The sequence below is a fragment of the Typopeltis vanoorti genome, chromosome 21 (genome assembly GCF_054136105.1).
Source record: "Typopeltis vanoorti isolate ZY-2024b chromosome 21, IOZ_Tvanoo_1.0, whole genome shotgun sequence".
In the NCBI taxonomy this organism is placed as follows: domain Eukaryota; kingdom Metazoa; phylum Arthropoda; class Arachnida; order Uropygi; family Thelyphonidae; genus Typopeltis; species Typopeltis vanoorti.
In genome coordinates this window covers 35,877,430-35,890,898 of record NC_143569.1, presented here as the reverse complement: position 1 = coordinate 35,890,898, position 13,469 = coordinate 35,877,430, and the positions used below count along the sequence as shown (strand labels likewise).

At 36.9% G+C, this 13,469-nt stretch overlaps 1 protein-coding gene across 1 annotated transcript in view; it reads left to right on the top strand.

Annotated features, from left to right (window-relative positions):
- LOC150094741 (G protein-coupled receptor GRL101-like) overlaps nt 1–13,200 on the top strand; it is a 211,521-nt gene extending 198,321 nt beyond the window's left edge. The window contains exons 23-24 of the mRNA XM_090411656.1: nt 11,539–11,704; nt 12,633–13,200. Of these exons, the coding sequence (XP_090267782.1) occupies nt 11,539–11,704; nt 12,633–12,871 (405 nt within the window). The 3' untranslated portion in view covers nt 12,872–13,200. The remainder of the gene's footprint in view (nt 1–11,538; nt 11,705–12,632) is intronic.
- The last annotated feature ends 269 nt before the right edge of the window (nt 13,201–13,469 follow it).

Here is a 13,469-nt window from a genome sequence, read left to right as displayed (position 1 = left end):
GTTTAAAGTGTTGAGTGATTTTCTATCTTCTGTATTCAGACAATTAAATCGTCCTTAAATTTAAATAAGTGAATAATTCTAAAGATTAATTATTCTTTTATATGTGCAGCGAACCTGATTAATCTCATTTATCCTTAAACTTGAGTTGCCATGTCCATTTTGGATGATTTTCATTGTTGCCAATCAACAGAAAGGACATGCACACTAGTCTTTGACCAAGCTATTAGTAGCACAATTCCACACATATCTAGATGTATGGTCACGCTCATTTGAATTTTATTGATACTTAACTATTCGTAATGAACGGTTTAACACATTTTCATAGTTTTGAAGAGCAAGAGGGAAGAATCCGTCATTTTTGCAGCACTTTATATTTTTGTTTTACTCAATTAATTTTTCATGGATGGTCTACCAGCTCTGAAAGCTATCTGTTTAGATGAGTTTGTTTAGAGTGCATTCTTCTTTAATTAAGCTTGCAATCCGATTGAGAATAATCTGAGAAACATAGCGCATGAAATGAGAAAAGACAAATGCACTCTCTCATTTTTTTCCTTCAAATATTTAAGTTAACATCCATAATTCATTTTTTACATTTTATGCAGTTACGTTAAATGTAGTTAACTGTAACAAAAAAGGAGTATAGCTTAGTACACATCATGTCAGTATTTGGGTAACCCTCTTCTGTTTGGGGGTTATGCAAACAAGTTTATTGTTCAGATTAAAGATACATCGGCCAGAAACCTAAGCTTCAAAATTGGATAAACGGTGAGATGGAAAAAAAATAATCATGTGGGTAATGATTCTCTGATTATAGACATAATATTAAATAACAAATGTTTCTAAAATGTTGCAGGGATTAACTTTTTACCTAATCTTTTTTTATCATAAATTGTGATCATTAAAGTAGGATTTCGATACCGTAATTGCTGATTCTTTTGTTCGTAGAGAGGATTTCTCTAATTTTTTGCATGTGTATGATTATATTAACATGCTTTAACTAGTCATCAGTATTAGAAGACTATCAAATACGTCTTAAGTTAAATACATTGGGGAAAATGTCTCTAATGACTCGTAATACTTGAAGGAACATGTCACATGAATCAATAGAAGATACTTCCATTTGTGTTCCACTAGAAGAATGATAAGGCTGTCCTAGAAAAGCAGCCCACTTGATTTCGACCAGATCATAATCTACAGACTAAATACAACTTCAACAAAGTTAATGATTTTGCAATTTAACGAAATCTTGCTGTAACTGTTTATCACATTTTGATGTCCTAGAACAATTGTTTAAAACCTTGTAAGTCTCGTCGACAAATCAGGCAAACCCAGAACACAACGCAATTAATTAACCGCATGTATTGATCTTATGCTTAGGCTTTGGGCGTAACTCCAAACAACCACAATATTTCGTATTCGTTTATTTTCTGAATTAAACTACACAAGTAAGTAATAGAAACAGAACCAGTAGTTTTCGATTTTTCTTTTTAAATTTATTCCCAAATGTTTTTTTTTAAAACATAAATTCTTAAAACTTTTATATTAGCTCAATCGTCGAAGATTGAAATCTCCTCTTACACGTCTCAAAGATTTGCTTTCAAAAAAAAAAAAAAAAATCCATCAAAGTGATTTTAACATTTTCTGTTATTTTATATATTTCCTGATTATTTAAATCGCTTTCTTTAGATAAGTAAAATCGCCTCAAAATAATAAGTTTCAATCGAAACTTTCTTCACTAATACTTTCTTTAATTTAGATGATGCCCAAGATATTAATCAACCTGAAGTAATTTTTTTAAATTAATTTTCTTTCCTTTTGGGAAACATTTAGTTTATGACTAAATTGCTTGTAATCACGGCCGTGGTTAATTATCAGTTATCTGTGTAAGATAAAGAATGTGATCATCTTAAACCTGCTTAAGACAAAATAGCAAGAAAGACGTTCTTATGTGTAGAATTACACCGGTAAAAAAGAAATTGCTTCTTTTATCAATCTCTCTACAAGTTTGAAGGTCTTAATGATGTCCAATTTCCATTATTATTGAGGATTGATTAAAATTTTCTTGGTCCCATATATCAAAAAAGTATGAATATTACATGAGACAATCGTAAAGGTGAACGTCACAACAGTATTCTTGTATAATTACAGGCTTTGAATGGCACTAAATTGTTATAGTTTAAATCAAAATTTAGATGGTCGACAATTTCAAAAATAATAGATGGACAAATTAAAGTTAATAATCTTACGTATTATGGGAGAGAGAAGCACCTTATAAGGAAAGTTCAGAAGATCAATCGGTATCGAGGCGAACGGTCTTTTATTACGGCTTTTCTACTAAAGCTTATTAGCCGGTCTCATATGGGTGCATTATTTTGCCTCCGGGAATTTAGGTTTTCATCCCAAAAAATAAAAATACTGAGCAGAAAAATACACAAAAATACACCTTAGTTGTTTGGACTCCAACTCCTTAAAAGAATCGAAAATTATATTAACTACGTTCAAAATAGTCTCTTTAATTATATACATTTTTAAAACTTTTAAATTTGAGCCTTAATATTTTTATAATTAATATTTTAATTTGTATTCTATGCTTTTAAAAACACAGAACAAATCACAAACAACTATGATTATATTTGTTCTTCATTTCAATCTTTGGTCTAATACACATTTTCCGCGATATTTTGAATATAAAAGTCTTCAATGCAATTAATACTTCATCTTACCAACTCAGAATTTTGTGTTTTGCGCATGCGTGTCACCTATTATAATCAGTAAGTGCTAACATTACGACAGTTCAAATAAAAGCTGTGTTTTATGGAATGCCAAATTTGGTTCAATGATTCATGTACAGTAGAAAAATATGAAATGAGTCAGTCTAATCCCACGATAAATATTTTAAGTAGTAGTATAATACATTTAATAATTTATTTTATAATAAATTTAATACGCATCGAAAGCGTCCTCACTAAGAGTTAAAACAAAATTAGAGATGCTCTAGCCGAAGTTATCCCAGAAAATATTAAAGCGCATACAGTCATATGTCGAATGAACAGTTGGCCGACTTTCACATAAAGATGACTCTGAATTTATTTATGCACAAATAAAAATAAAATAATAAGCTTTATACTCTAAACTGGAATTCATAACATCTATTTATTAAATAAATTTTATGAAAAATTTATTTTTAATATAAAAATCAAGTATAATATCTAAGAAATACATATTTTACCTATTGTCATGGTCGTCTGTCAGAGGTTTGGAACCAATTGGAGGAAATCAATTTATTATTGATTTCAGCATACAAGGAGCTTTGTAGAACGAACTACCATCGGATGTTGGGGTCCCACTGTAGATCACCAGAAATGATCTCAAATATTTGTACTCTACCCATCATTATGATGACAACGTATAATTATCGACATGTCATACGACAACCGTCTCAGAACTGAGAGGTGTAATTCACTGAAATGACGTGTTGACAGCAGCCTTCAGTTTCATCATTAGTGCTATTCAGAGAAATGCTCATTGACATAATCCCCGCAAGGAATTGTCACACATACTCGGATATGAGATTCTCATCGGCCATTACAGTAGTGGTCGAGTTGCTGGAGGTTGTGGACAAATCCAGTGCTCAGGAAATTCATCATTCAGGAACTTTGGCACTAGTTAATAATGATTAGATGGAAAAGTAATGACCTACAACTGTCCTATAGACACGCATACAGTATTTTCTCGTATTCAGTAGATAAAGTTGTGTGTGTGGGGGGGGGAGAACTGTTGATTCACATCTCCATATATACATGCTAGTTTACCGAACATTGACATTTGACATTAATGGCTTTAGGGGTGAAGCAAGATGCTTTTCATGTTCCCCGCTATCTGTTACAGCTACAGTGAGGGAAAAATTTTGTGAGTAGTTTGCTCGCGCTGAATGAGCATGGAGATTATGCTTCACTACAGGAAATTAAAATGGCTGTTGGTCTTTTATGTTCAAATATATCTGTTGCGTCGCACGCTACGGCTTGCTGAACTAGATCGTTGGGGGTGTATGACGTTTTTAGGAAAAACTCTAACTTTAGATTTCTCTAACTTTAGAAGGTTTTCTTGAAGCTTTTTAGTAACAAGGTGTGGCCGAAGAGATATGGCTAACAATGCTGTATCGTTCGCTTATAGGGCTATGATGGATGCCAATGGTTTGTGCGGAAGCGGAATGAAGCCAACTGGCTTCATTACTACCCAACAGTAATGAAGCCAGTTGGGATCCCTGTGGTACTCCGGCCAGGATATGGCGCTGAGATGAGGTAGTACATTTATCTTGACTTGCATGCCTCTATTCTGTACCATTTTCAGTGAGATACCGGCTGAGATAAGTTTATGTAGCAATCTGAAGTGCCATATTTTGTCAAATGCTTTGGATAAATAAATAAAAACAGCTCCAGTGTATTGACTCCAGTTGTAGCTGGTGGTAATATATTCAACTATTCTGAGGATTTGTTGGGTAGTACTATGGTATTGACGAAAACCAAATTTTCTTTAGGAAGGATGTTATTATTATTATTATTATTATTATTATTATTATTATTATTATTATTATTATTATTATTATTTGACACCTCCAGGGAGTCCAAAGACTCATTGAGGGAAGGCACCTGCTCTACAACTGTCTCCACCACTCATTCACTAATTATCCAACTGACCACAACTACCTCAACGTCATCTACCGCCGACTACCACCACTAGTTTTCCCACAGACAATCACAAACATCCATTCCTTTCATTTACTGAAGCTTAAATTCGTGAGAGGATGACCTTCTCTACAACCTTACTCATGGAGATGAGACTGATTGGACGATAATTTTGAGTCAGGTGCTGGTCCTTGCCTGGTATAGGGATTACATCAGCCAGTTTCCAAGTGGTAGGAAAATAGTGAAACCTCAAGATTGCATTTATGATTATGGTCAGGTGCACTACAGCTTTTCGGGGCAGCAGCTTGATCACTTTATTTGTGATGCCATCTGGACCAGGAGCTGTTTTGTTCTTTAAATGTTTTATCATATCATATATTTCGGTAGGTGAAGTGGGTGCAATATAATCAGCCGGTATCAGGGAGTTTTAATGAGTGTCTGACCTGAATGTGAATTTTATACAAGTGATTGAAATCTAAGTTTTCATATGAAGGTTTGCACTGTTCTTCTAAAGTTTTTGCTATGGCTTCTGCCTTTTCTACGTCTGTGTGAATAAGGCCCCTATAAGAAAGTATAGGGGGAAGGGATCTGCCTTTATTTCTGATATTCCTCAGTAGTCCCCAGATAGAGTGATCAGTAGGTGAGATAGAAGCTAACTTTTCTTCCCATAATTGGTCTCTGTAAGCTTTGAGTGCATCTCTCACTGCCCCATTTAGTCTGTTAAGAACTGTTTTATCTTGTGGTGAGGGGCGACTGTGAAATCTTTTCCTTGCTCTGTTTTGTTCTCTGATGACGTTCATAATGTCTTCAGGCAGACGACTAGGCTTGGGGACAGATTTGTAGGAGGCGACTGCCATTACAGAAGAGTTAATTTGTTAGGTGAAGCTGAAGCTTGTGACTGCAGTTACATCTTCTTTTGAGTTTATATGAGGAACAGGTCCAATGTAATCTCGGAGTACTTTTCATAATGTTTCCCACGATATAAATGAGTGAGAGGGAAGAGACAGGTATTCTTGTTTTCCCAGCTGTAACTGAATTGAATTACGATCAGATGACAACTCGTCCAATGATTTTAGGCTGTACTTAAGTTTAATATTTTATATGAGTTTATATGAGGAACAGGTCCAATGTAATCTCGGAGTACTTTTCATAATGTTTCCCACGATATAAATGAGTGAGAGGGAAGAGACAGGTATTCTTGTTTTCCCAGCTGTAACTGAATTGAATTACGATCAGATGACAACTCGTCCAATGATTTTAGGCTGTACTTAAGTTTAATATTTTATATGAGTTTATATGAGGAACAGGTCCAATGTAATCTCGGAGTACTTTTCATAATGTTTCCCACGATATAAATGAGTGAGAGGGAAGAGACAGGTATTCTTGTTTTCCCAGCTGTAACTGAATTGAATTACGATCAGATGACAACTCGTCCAATGATTTTAGGCTGTACTTAAGTTTAATATTTAGCAGGATAGCTATATCCAGTATGTCAGCAATGCCAAACGTACTGAGAAGAGTTGGTTCGGTGGGGCCTGCCACAACAGCATAGTTTGATCCTATGTAGTTGGAAAGGATGCAGCCATTCTTGTTGATGGTTCTACAATTACAGGCAGAATTTTTGACTTTAAGTCTCCGGTAATAATGATGGACTCTCTAACGCCTAAGATGGCATTTAGATCAAAATGCAGTACAATTTTTAAGAGTGGGTTGTAAGCTGAGTAGATTTTCAGTCTGCCAGCCGAGCTAGTGAACACTTTCACGTCAGTGACCTCAAGGTTAGTGGTTGGAGGATTGTTTACAGAATGGTGTCTGACATAATTTTTAATGAAGATGGCAGTGCCGCCACCTCTATAGTTTAGCCTGTCGGTTCTGTATCCTCTTATTTTGGGGCTGTCTGAGGGTCTTAGATGTGTCTCGCTTATTAGAATAACATCTGGCTAATATCGATGAGTCAAGTCTTGAAGCTCTAACATTTTGTTTCTGAGGCCATTTGTATTCCATGCAACGATCTGAAGATAGGCTGGAATTAGTTTGTTTTTATTCATCTATAAGTGCTGTGAAAATGGCTTGCGTTTCACTTAAGAATCTTTTAGTGTTTTCTGAATGGTTTGACAGGCTGAAGTCTTGTAGAATGTTTCCTAGAGAGGCAGTAATAACAGCTTTCAGGTTATTAGGTGCTGTTGGCTGATTCTGTTCTGGTGTTGACTTGTTTGAACGGGCCACATCTGCATAACTTTTTGTCTGCCTTTGGTATTCTCTATTCTTGAAGACCTCTGATTGTGGCCGCTGAGCCTCTGACTGTGCTGCAGGGGCCTCTGGTATTCGTGTGCTAGAGGAGTAAGACTGTTTGGTCGTCTCCAACAGTCTGTTCTTCGGGTGATGAGTACATCCCTTATAATTGGGTGGGTGACGGCCACCGCAGCTGGCACTTTTAGCTGGGGTAGTTTTCGCCTTGGTGCAGGTGGGATGGTTCACTCTGCACTTACGGCATCTGAGTGCATCGGCACAGTTTCTGAGCATGGCCAAATTTCTGGCATCTGTGGCACTGTCCTGTTGAAGCCCTTTTCCTAAGAGGTACAGGACTGATCTTAAGTCCACAGATCGATGTCAAGTCATTGATGTTTTTGTAGGCCTGATGGATATCAACCAAGAACAGAGGCATCAGGGTCTTGTCAGCTCTGGTCATTCTGCTGACCTTGATGGGTGTTGGTTTTGATAGCGGAGATCAGCAGCGATTTCATCTGTTAATATGTCCTCAGAAACACCTCGAAGAATCACCTTCAGGTTTTTCTCCGAGCTGAGGTAGAAGGTGTGATATTGTGCACTGTTTGAGTCTAACTCTCTGGTCAATCTTCTGTAGTCCATTACTGTGGCGGGCTGAATCTTTATGCCGTCATCCACATAAGGTCCACTACGTCCGACTTGCAAATATCATATGGACGTCCATCTGCGCTTTTCAAGGAGAATGATCGGGGGTACTTTCTCTTTGAGAGAGGCAGAGGAATCCGTGATGGGACCATACCATCTTCATCCATTTCGTTATTCATGGGTAGCTCTGTGGTTGTTGTCTTTTGCGCACGCACTTCTTCAAAGTCTGTGGGAGTGGAAATCACCAAATCCAGCTTCTCCTCCATCTGAGTAGTGTCTTCGCCCTCCTCAACTTCTGGCAAGGAGTAGAAATTAACGATGCCGGGTCGCTCGTGTTCAAATTTTCTTACTATCTTTTTGAGAATGCTGAATGCTTGCCCTTTTTTGAACGATTCAATATAGGCGTAATCTTCCTCCTCGCTCATGGTGATGACGGCGCTACAATATGTTATTTAAGCCAACAATGGTGATTATAATGACGATATGTAATTATTGGAAGCAAAAATTAGGTTTACCTGAAAATCCACAATTGAACCCAGTCAATCTTGGAGTATAATCGATCTTCAGTCGACTATTCAAATTCACCAAAAATCTAAATTTTCAATCTTGAAAACTCAATCAAAATCCTACCATTATTTCACTATCTCGCTAACAATTGTAATCTCCCCAATTCAATATCAATTCGGTATTGAAAGTTATTTATTTATTTATTTTGGCTAGATGGGCGAAGCAAGAATGATTTTCATATTCCCCGTTATCGGTAGAGGACAATGTAAGGATAGCGTGTTATTGCGCTATGAGCTCTGATCATGGCAGGAGGGTAACACCAATAGCTGCGCCTCAGTTAGAACTTCATTGGCTACAGCATTGCCATCCATTACTCTCGCTGGGTACCCATGTTGGTCGCCTCGTACGACATGCATAGGTTGATAAGTAAGTAAAGCCCTCTCTAAAAATTAGAACGATCCCAAGACCACTCCATAGTGGCCGAGAGATCGTCCAACTCAGCGTTGGCCCACTCAGTGACGCCCCCCACCACCACCGAGCAGAACCCATCATATTCCAGGCCCCTCACGGGCCACACGAACACCTCCCCAGAGACTCAAAATGCTCTCTCAGGGCAACCTCCACCTAACCGGGAGAAAAATTCCAGAAGAAACATTAGAGAGAGCAAAACTCAGCGTATATTTTAGTCGCCTCTTGCAACACTATTAAAGTAAAGGCAACTCTACTTTAATACGACTCACGGGCCATGCCGGAGAACACCCTCCCCAGAGACCCAAAACGCTCTACCAGGGCAAATCACCACTCACCGAGAGCAAAATTCCGGAAGAAACCTGAGAGAGAGCGAAACTCAGAGTCTATTTCAGTCGCCTCTTACGACACGCATAGGTTACCTCGGCGCTATTCTTAGCCCGGCCACGCACGAGGTATTGAAAATTCCTTATAAGGACTGGCTTAAAGGGGCGAAGCAAGAATGATTTTCATCTTCCCCGTTATCTGTAGAGGACAGTGTAGGGATAAGGTTTATTAAAGCTTTGATCACGGCAAGAGGGTACAGCAATAGCCGAGCCTCAGTTAGAACTTCACTGGCTACAGCATTGCCATCCATTACCCTCCAAGGGTATTAATCACAGCTTCTCACGGTCGATTCACCTGGGTATTGAAATTTTTTACCACCATTAACATTACTGACAGGATGGGTGAAGCACTAGCGCTTTTCATATTCCCCTTTATCTGTGATGAGAGTTGTTTGGGAATTGGAGGTTTGTGAGCAGTTAAGCTTTCCCTCTGAGGGCAGTTGTGTTAGCTATGATCGATTGAGAGAAGAATATCCTTCGGTCTTTTGTGTTTGTAGTAATCAGTCTCATTGTAATGGACAGCTTGTACGATTAGTGGGTTTGAATGTGAACTTGACTTCACGAAGAATTTTTCTGCAAGATCACGAAGAAGGGAGGAGATGTATGGAGTGCCGGTTTCTCAGTGAATCTGTGAATTTCTGATGAACCACAGTGCATCCAGGATCATCCTAAGGCATTTGTTTTGGATTCTCTGTAATTCTGAAATGTTTGATCTTGAAGTGTGATTCTATGCTGGTGAGGAGCAGATAATGACTTGTCGTATTACCATCCGGTAAAGAAGCAATTTATTATGTAGGTTCAATTTGCTCTTGCGGTTGATCAATGGGTAGAGCTGTGCTATTACATTAGAAGATTTGGAGCAAATGAGATTGATGTGTTTGCTAAAAAGGAGTTTCTTATCCATTAATACCCCAAGATATTTGGTCTCTGATTGCCATGGGATCTTATGACCAGAGAGCAGGATGTCTTCTTTGTTGCAGATCTTTCTTCTTGAAAACTCCATGGCTGAGCTTTTGAGAGGGTTCACTTGAATCCTCCAGTTGGTGAACCAGTTTGCTAGCTCATTGATACTTCCTTGGAGTCTTGTTATTGCTAGGCGAGGGCTGAGTGATCTAGCTAGAATAGCGGTGTCGTCGGCATAAAGGGCCGTAGTAGTTGTTCTTGAATTGAGAGGAATATCTGCCATGTAAGTTGTGAAAAGTATTGGGGCCAGAAAATCCTGAGGTACTCCCGCCAGGATTTTGCGTTTTGATGACCCAATTCCGTTGAGTTTTACTTGCATGTATCTTTCATTAATATATATGAATATATGAGTTACACTAGTTTAATTGGGATGTTGTTTTCAATTAGTTTGGAGATAAGACCTTGATGCCAGACCTTATCAAAGGTCTTGGCAACATCCAAAAATACAGCAGCAGTGTGAAGGTGCCAGTTTAAACCATGAGTGATATGTTCTGTTAGTCGGTGAATTTGTTGCACCGTGTTGTGAGCTTTGCGAAACCCAAATTGCTCATTTGGGATTATTTTCTGTAGGTCCACTGCTGATTGTAGTCTGATAGGATGACCTTTTCTATTACTTTGCCAAGACAGGAAAGAAGACTGATGGGCCTGTAGCTTTGGGTAAGTTGTGGGTTATTACCATGCATTTTCAGAGGTATAATATCCACGATTTCCCAGTCTGTGGGAAAGTACTGGAATCTTAAAATGGAATTGGTAATATTAACTAGATGAATTATGGCTTTCCGTGGGAGTAGCTTTATTATTCTATTGGTAATGCCGTCAGGGCCGGGGGCCTTTTTATTCTTCAGATGGGAAATGATATTTATTATTTCTGTTGGAGATGTGGGGATGATGGTTTCTTAATCATCCTTAGACTGACTTAGTGCATATCTAACTATAAATTATTATAATAATTATATAATTTTTATTATTGAAAAGTTCTTAAAAGAACTGGGCGATGGACTGAGTCCTTGACTCTTTATCCCGTCATCTGAATGAAGTAAATCTGTGTGGATGGAGTGTTGTTGAGCTAAAAAGCTCTAGTCATGACTGGGTAACGGCAATAGCCGAGCCTCAGTTAAAACTTCATTGGCTACAGCATTGCCATTTGTTACCCTGGAAGTCCTAAAAAGGACTCACATCATCAAAATATTATTATTGAAATTATAAATTGCAGTAACTGATATTACAAAAATATGATAATTTTTCTTTGGTGTTGGAGTAAAGTTGGTTTTTAAATTAAAACTTAACGAATTTTTCCGTGTTTTAAGATAAAATTGTCAAGATAAATAATGATTTTTATCACAAAATAGACAAAATTCCAATTTTATCGAGAAATATTCATGTTAACTTCATTTTCGAATTTCTGTCATGTACTTACCTAAGCATAATCCCTGAGGTATGCTAATCTTTCGAAATCCGTTTCCTAAAAGAACATAAACCAGTTTTCTGTGTTTTCGAAGTAAACATCTTCCAAAATACTGATCTGTCACTACTTTGTTTACATAATTACACAGATTTCGATTTTTATTTTTTAAATGTGATTTAACCACAGTTTTCTCATGATAAATAAATAGATTAACTATTATAATATAAATAAATAAATACTGTTATTTTTCTAGATTTTTGCTTGGGTGGCTGTCTTTGTCTTGCCTCTAAACGCTGCTGTGAATCCTCTTTTGTATACACTGTCAACTGCCCCATTTTTAGGTCCAGCAAGACGAAGAGTAACAAGGCTGCGAATTTCTTTCATGACACAAAATGGGGACACTCAAAAGTCTATGGTAGGTAAGTTGAGAAAAGACTGCATGGTAATTAATGCAGACAATCTATTTTTATAATATATCCCACAAGGACGTCCTAAAGTCTAAGAACGATGTTGTAGACACCCAGCAATCAGCTTTTTAAAATAATTTTAACTCATTTAATTGAAGTGAATTTTCGTGGAGTTGTACCAAAAGGAACAAACACATTCCATGCTGCAGCGAAACTTGCAAGTCCTTATAAGGACTGGTTTAAAGGGGCGAAGCAAGAATGCTTTTCATCTTCCCCGTTATCTGTAGAGGACAGTGTAGGGATAAGGTGTTATTGCGCTATTAAAGCTCTGATCATGGAAGGAGGGTAACAGAAATAGTCGAGCCTCAGTTAGAACTTCATTGGCTACAGCATTGCCATCCATTACCCTCCAGGGTATTGGATTGAATGAATGAATCACCGCATCTAATGGTCGATTGATTCAACCCATCCAAAAAACTTGCAAGTTGATACGCACATATTAATTAGAATAATGTTAACAGAATTATAAACAGGTGTTAGAATTTTTCAAAGTTTATTTTTAGTATTTTCATTTAGTATTAAATAAGTCAAATAAATAATTTTAATGTTTTTAGGAATAAAATATTTATATAGAAATAAAACATTTAATTTCCCTAAAATGTCCATATTTAACAAATTCTTAAACGCAGGTTGGCAATGATAATGCTAAATTAACTTTCACTGAAAGTATGTTTTCTTTGGAAGGAACTATTACAAACACGGTGCGTGTGCTGCACTTACTACGCATTTGAATTTGACCAATATTTTTATATTTATTATAATTTAGCGCACTAATGATCTTCAAAATTAGTAATTCTCTTCCACAGATAAACTAATTCAATATATAAGGTAAATGGAGTAAAATAAGAAATCTTTTAATAATCATTTATTCTCCTTACAGTGTCTATCCCAGACAATCTTCGCAAAGAAGAAGAATTTTCGTCACTGTCCATTGAGGATCGACAAGAGGTCGTACCTCTCAAAGACATGAAGGCATCCTTCCGAGAAGCATCTCCATACTACAGGCAAGAGTCTTCCGTTGCCCCTTCAAGACGTCCTTCCAGTAGGTTCGATCCTGGACGAGATAGGAATGAAAATGTTAAGGAATCTTTCAACGATAAAAAGAGACTATTTGAGTGAACCACTTTTTAAAATAACATTATCGTCCTTCAGGGTAATGCGTGATATTTATTTACCTGGTGACATCTATTATCCAAGCTGTTAGGTGGTTGTGTTCCTTAATACAATGAGAGGTTTTGTGTGTTTAGAGAATCATCCACTCTCATTGATGGCTCAGAAGAGGAAGACTTCTACGTGTGCTGAACATGAACAACAATACCTAAGGATAAAGAAAACAATATGTCACATAAATACTATTTGATTATTATCACGCCTATAAAGATCATCCTTGATTATATTAAGGATATATATATACATATACAATAAGTGATTTGCGCTGAATATTTTGAAATGCGTGCAATTCTATACGGAAATGTTTTACCTTTATGTATTCTTGTATACGTTCAATTCATAATAAATATGATTTAGAATTATTATATATATATAATAATTATAATAAATATATATATATCATGAGACGTATATCATGAAAACTCGTCGAGTGAGTTACCATCACGTGACGGGATGTTTTTTTTTAATTGAAAATCCACGTAGTCTATTAATCTGTAGGTAGAAAACTAACAAAAGGGTTAAATTAATTATTTTGATCGAAAGAGAT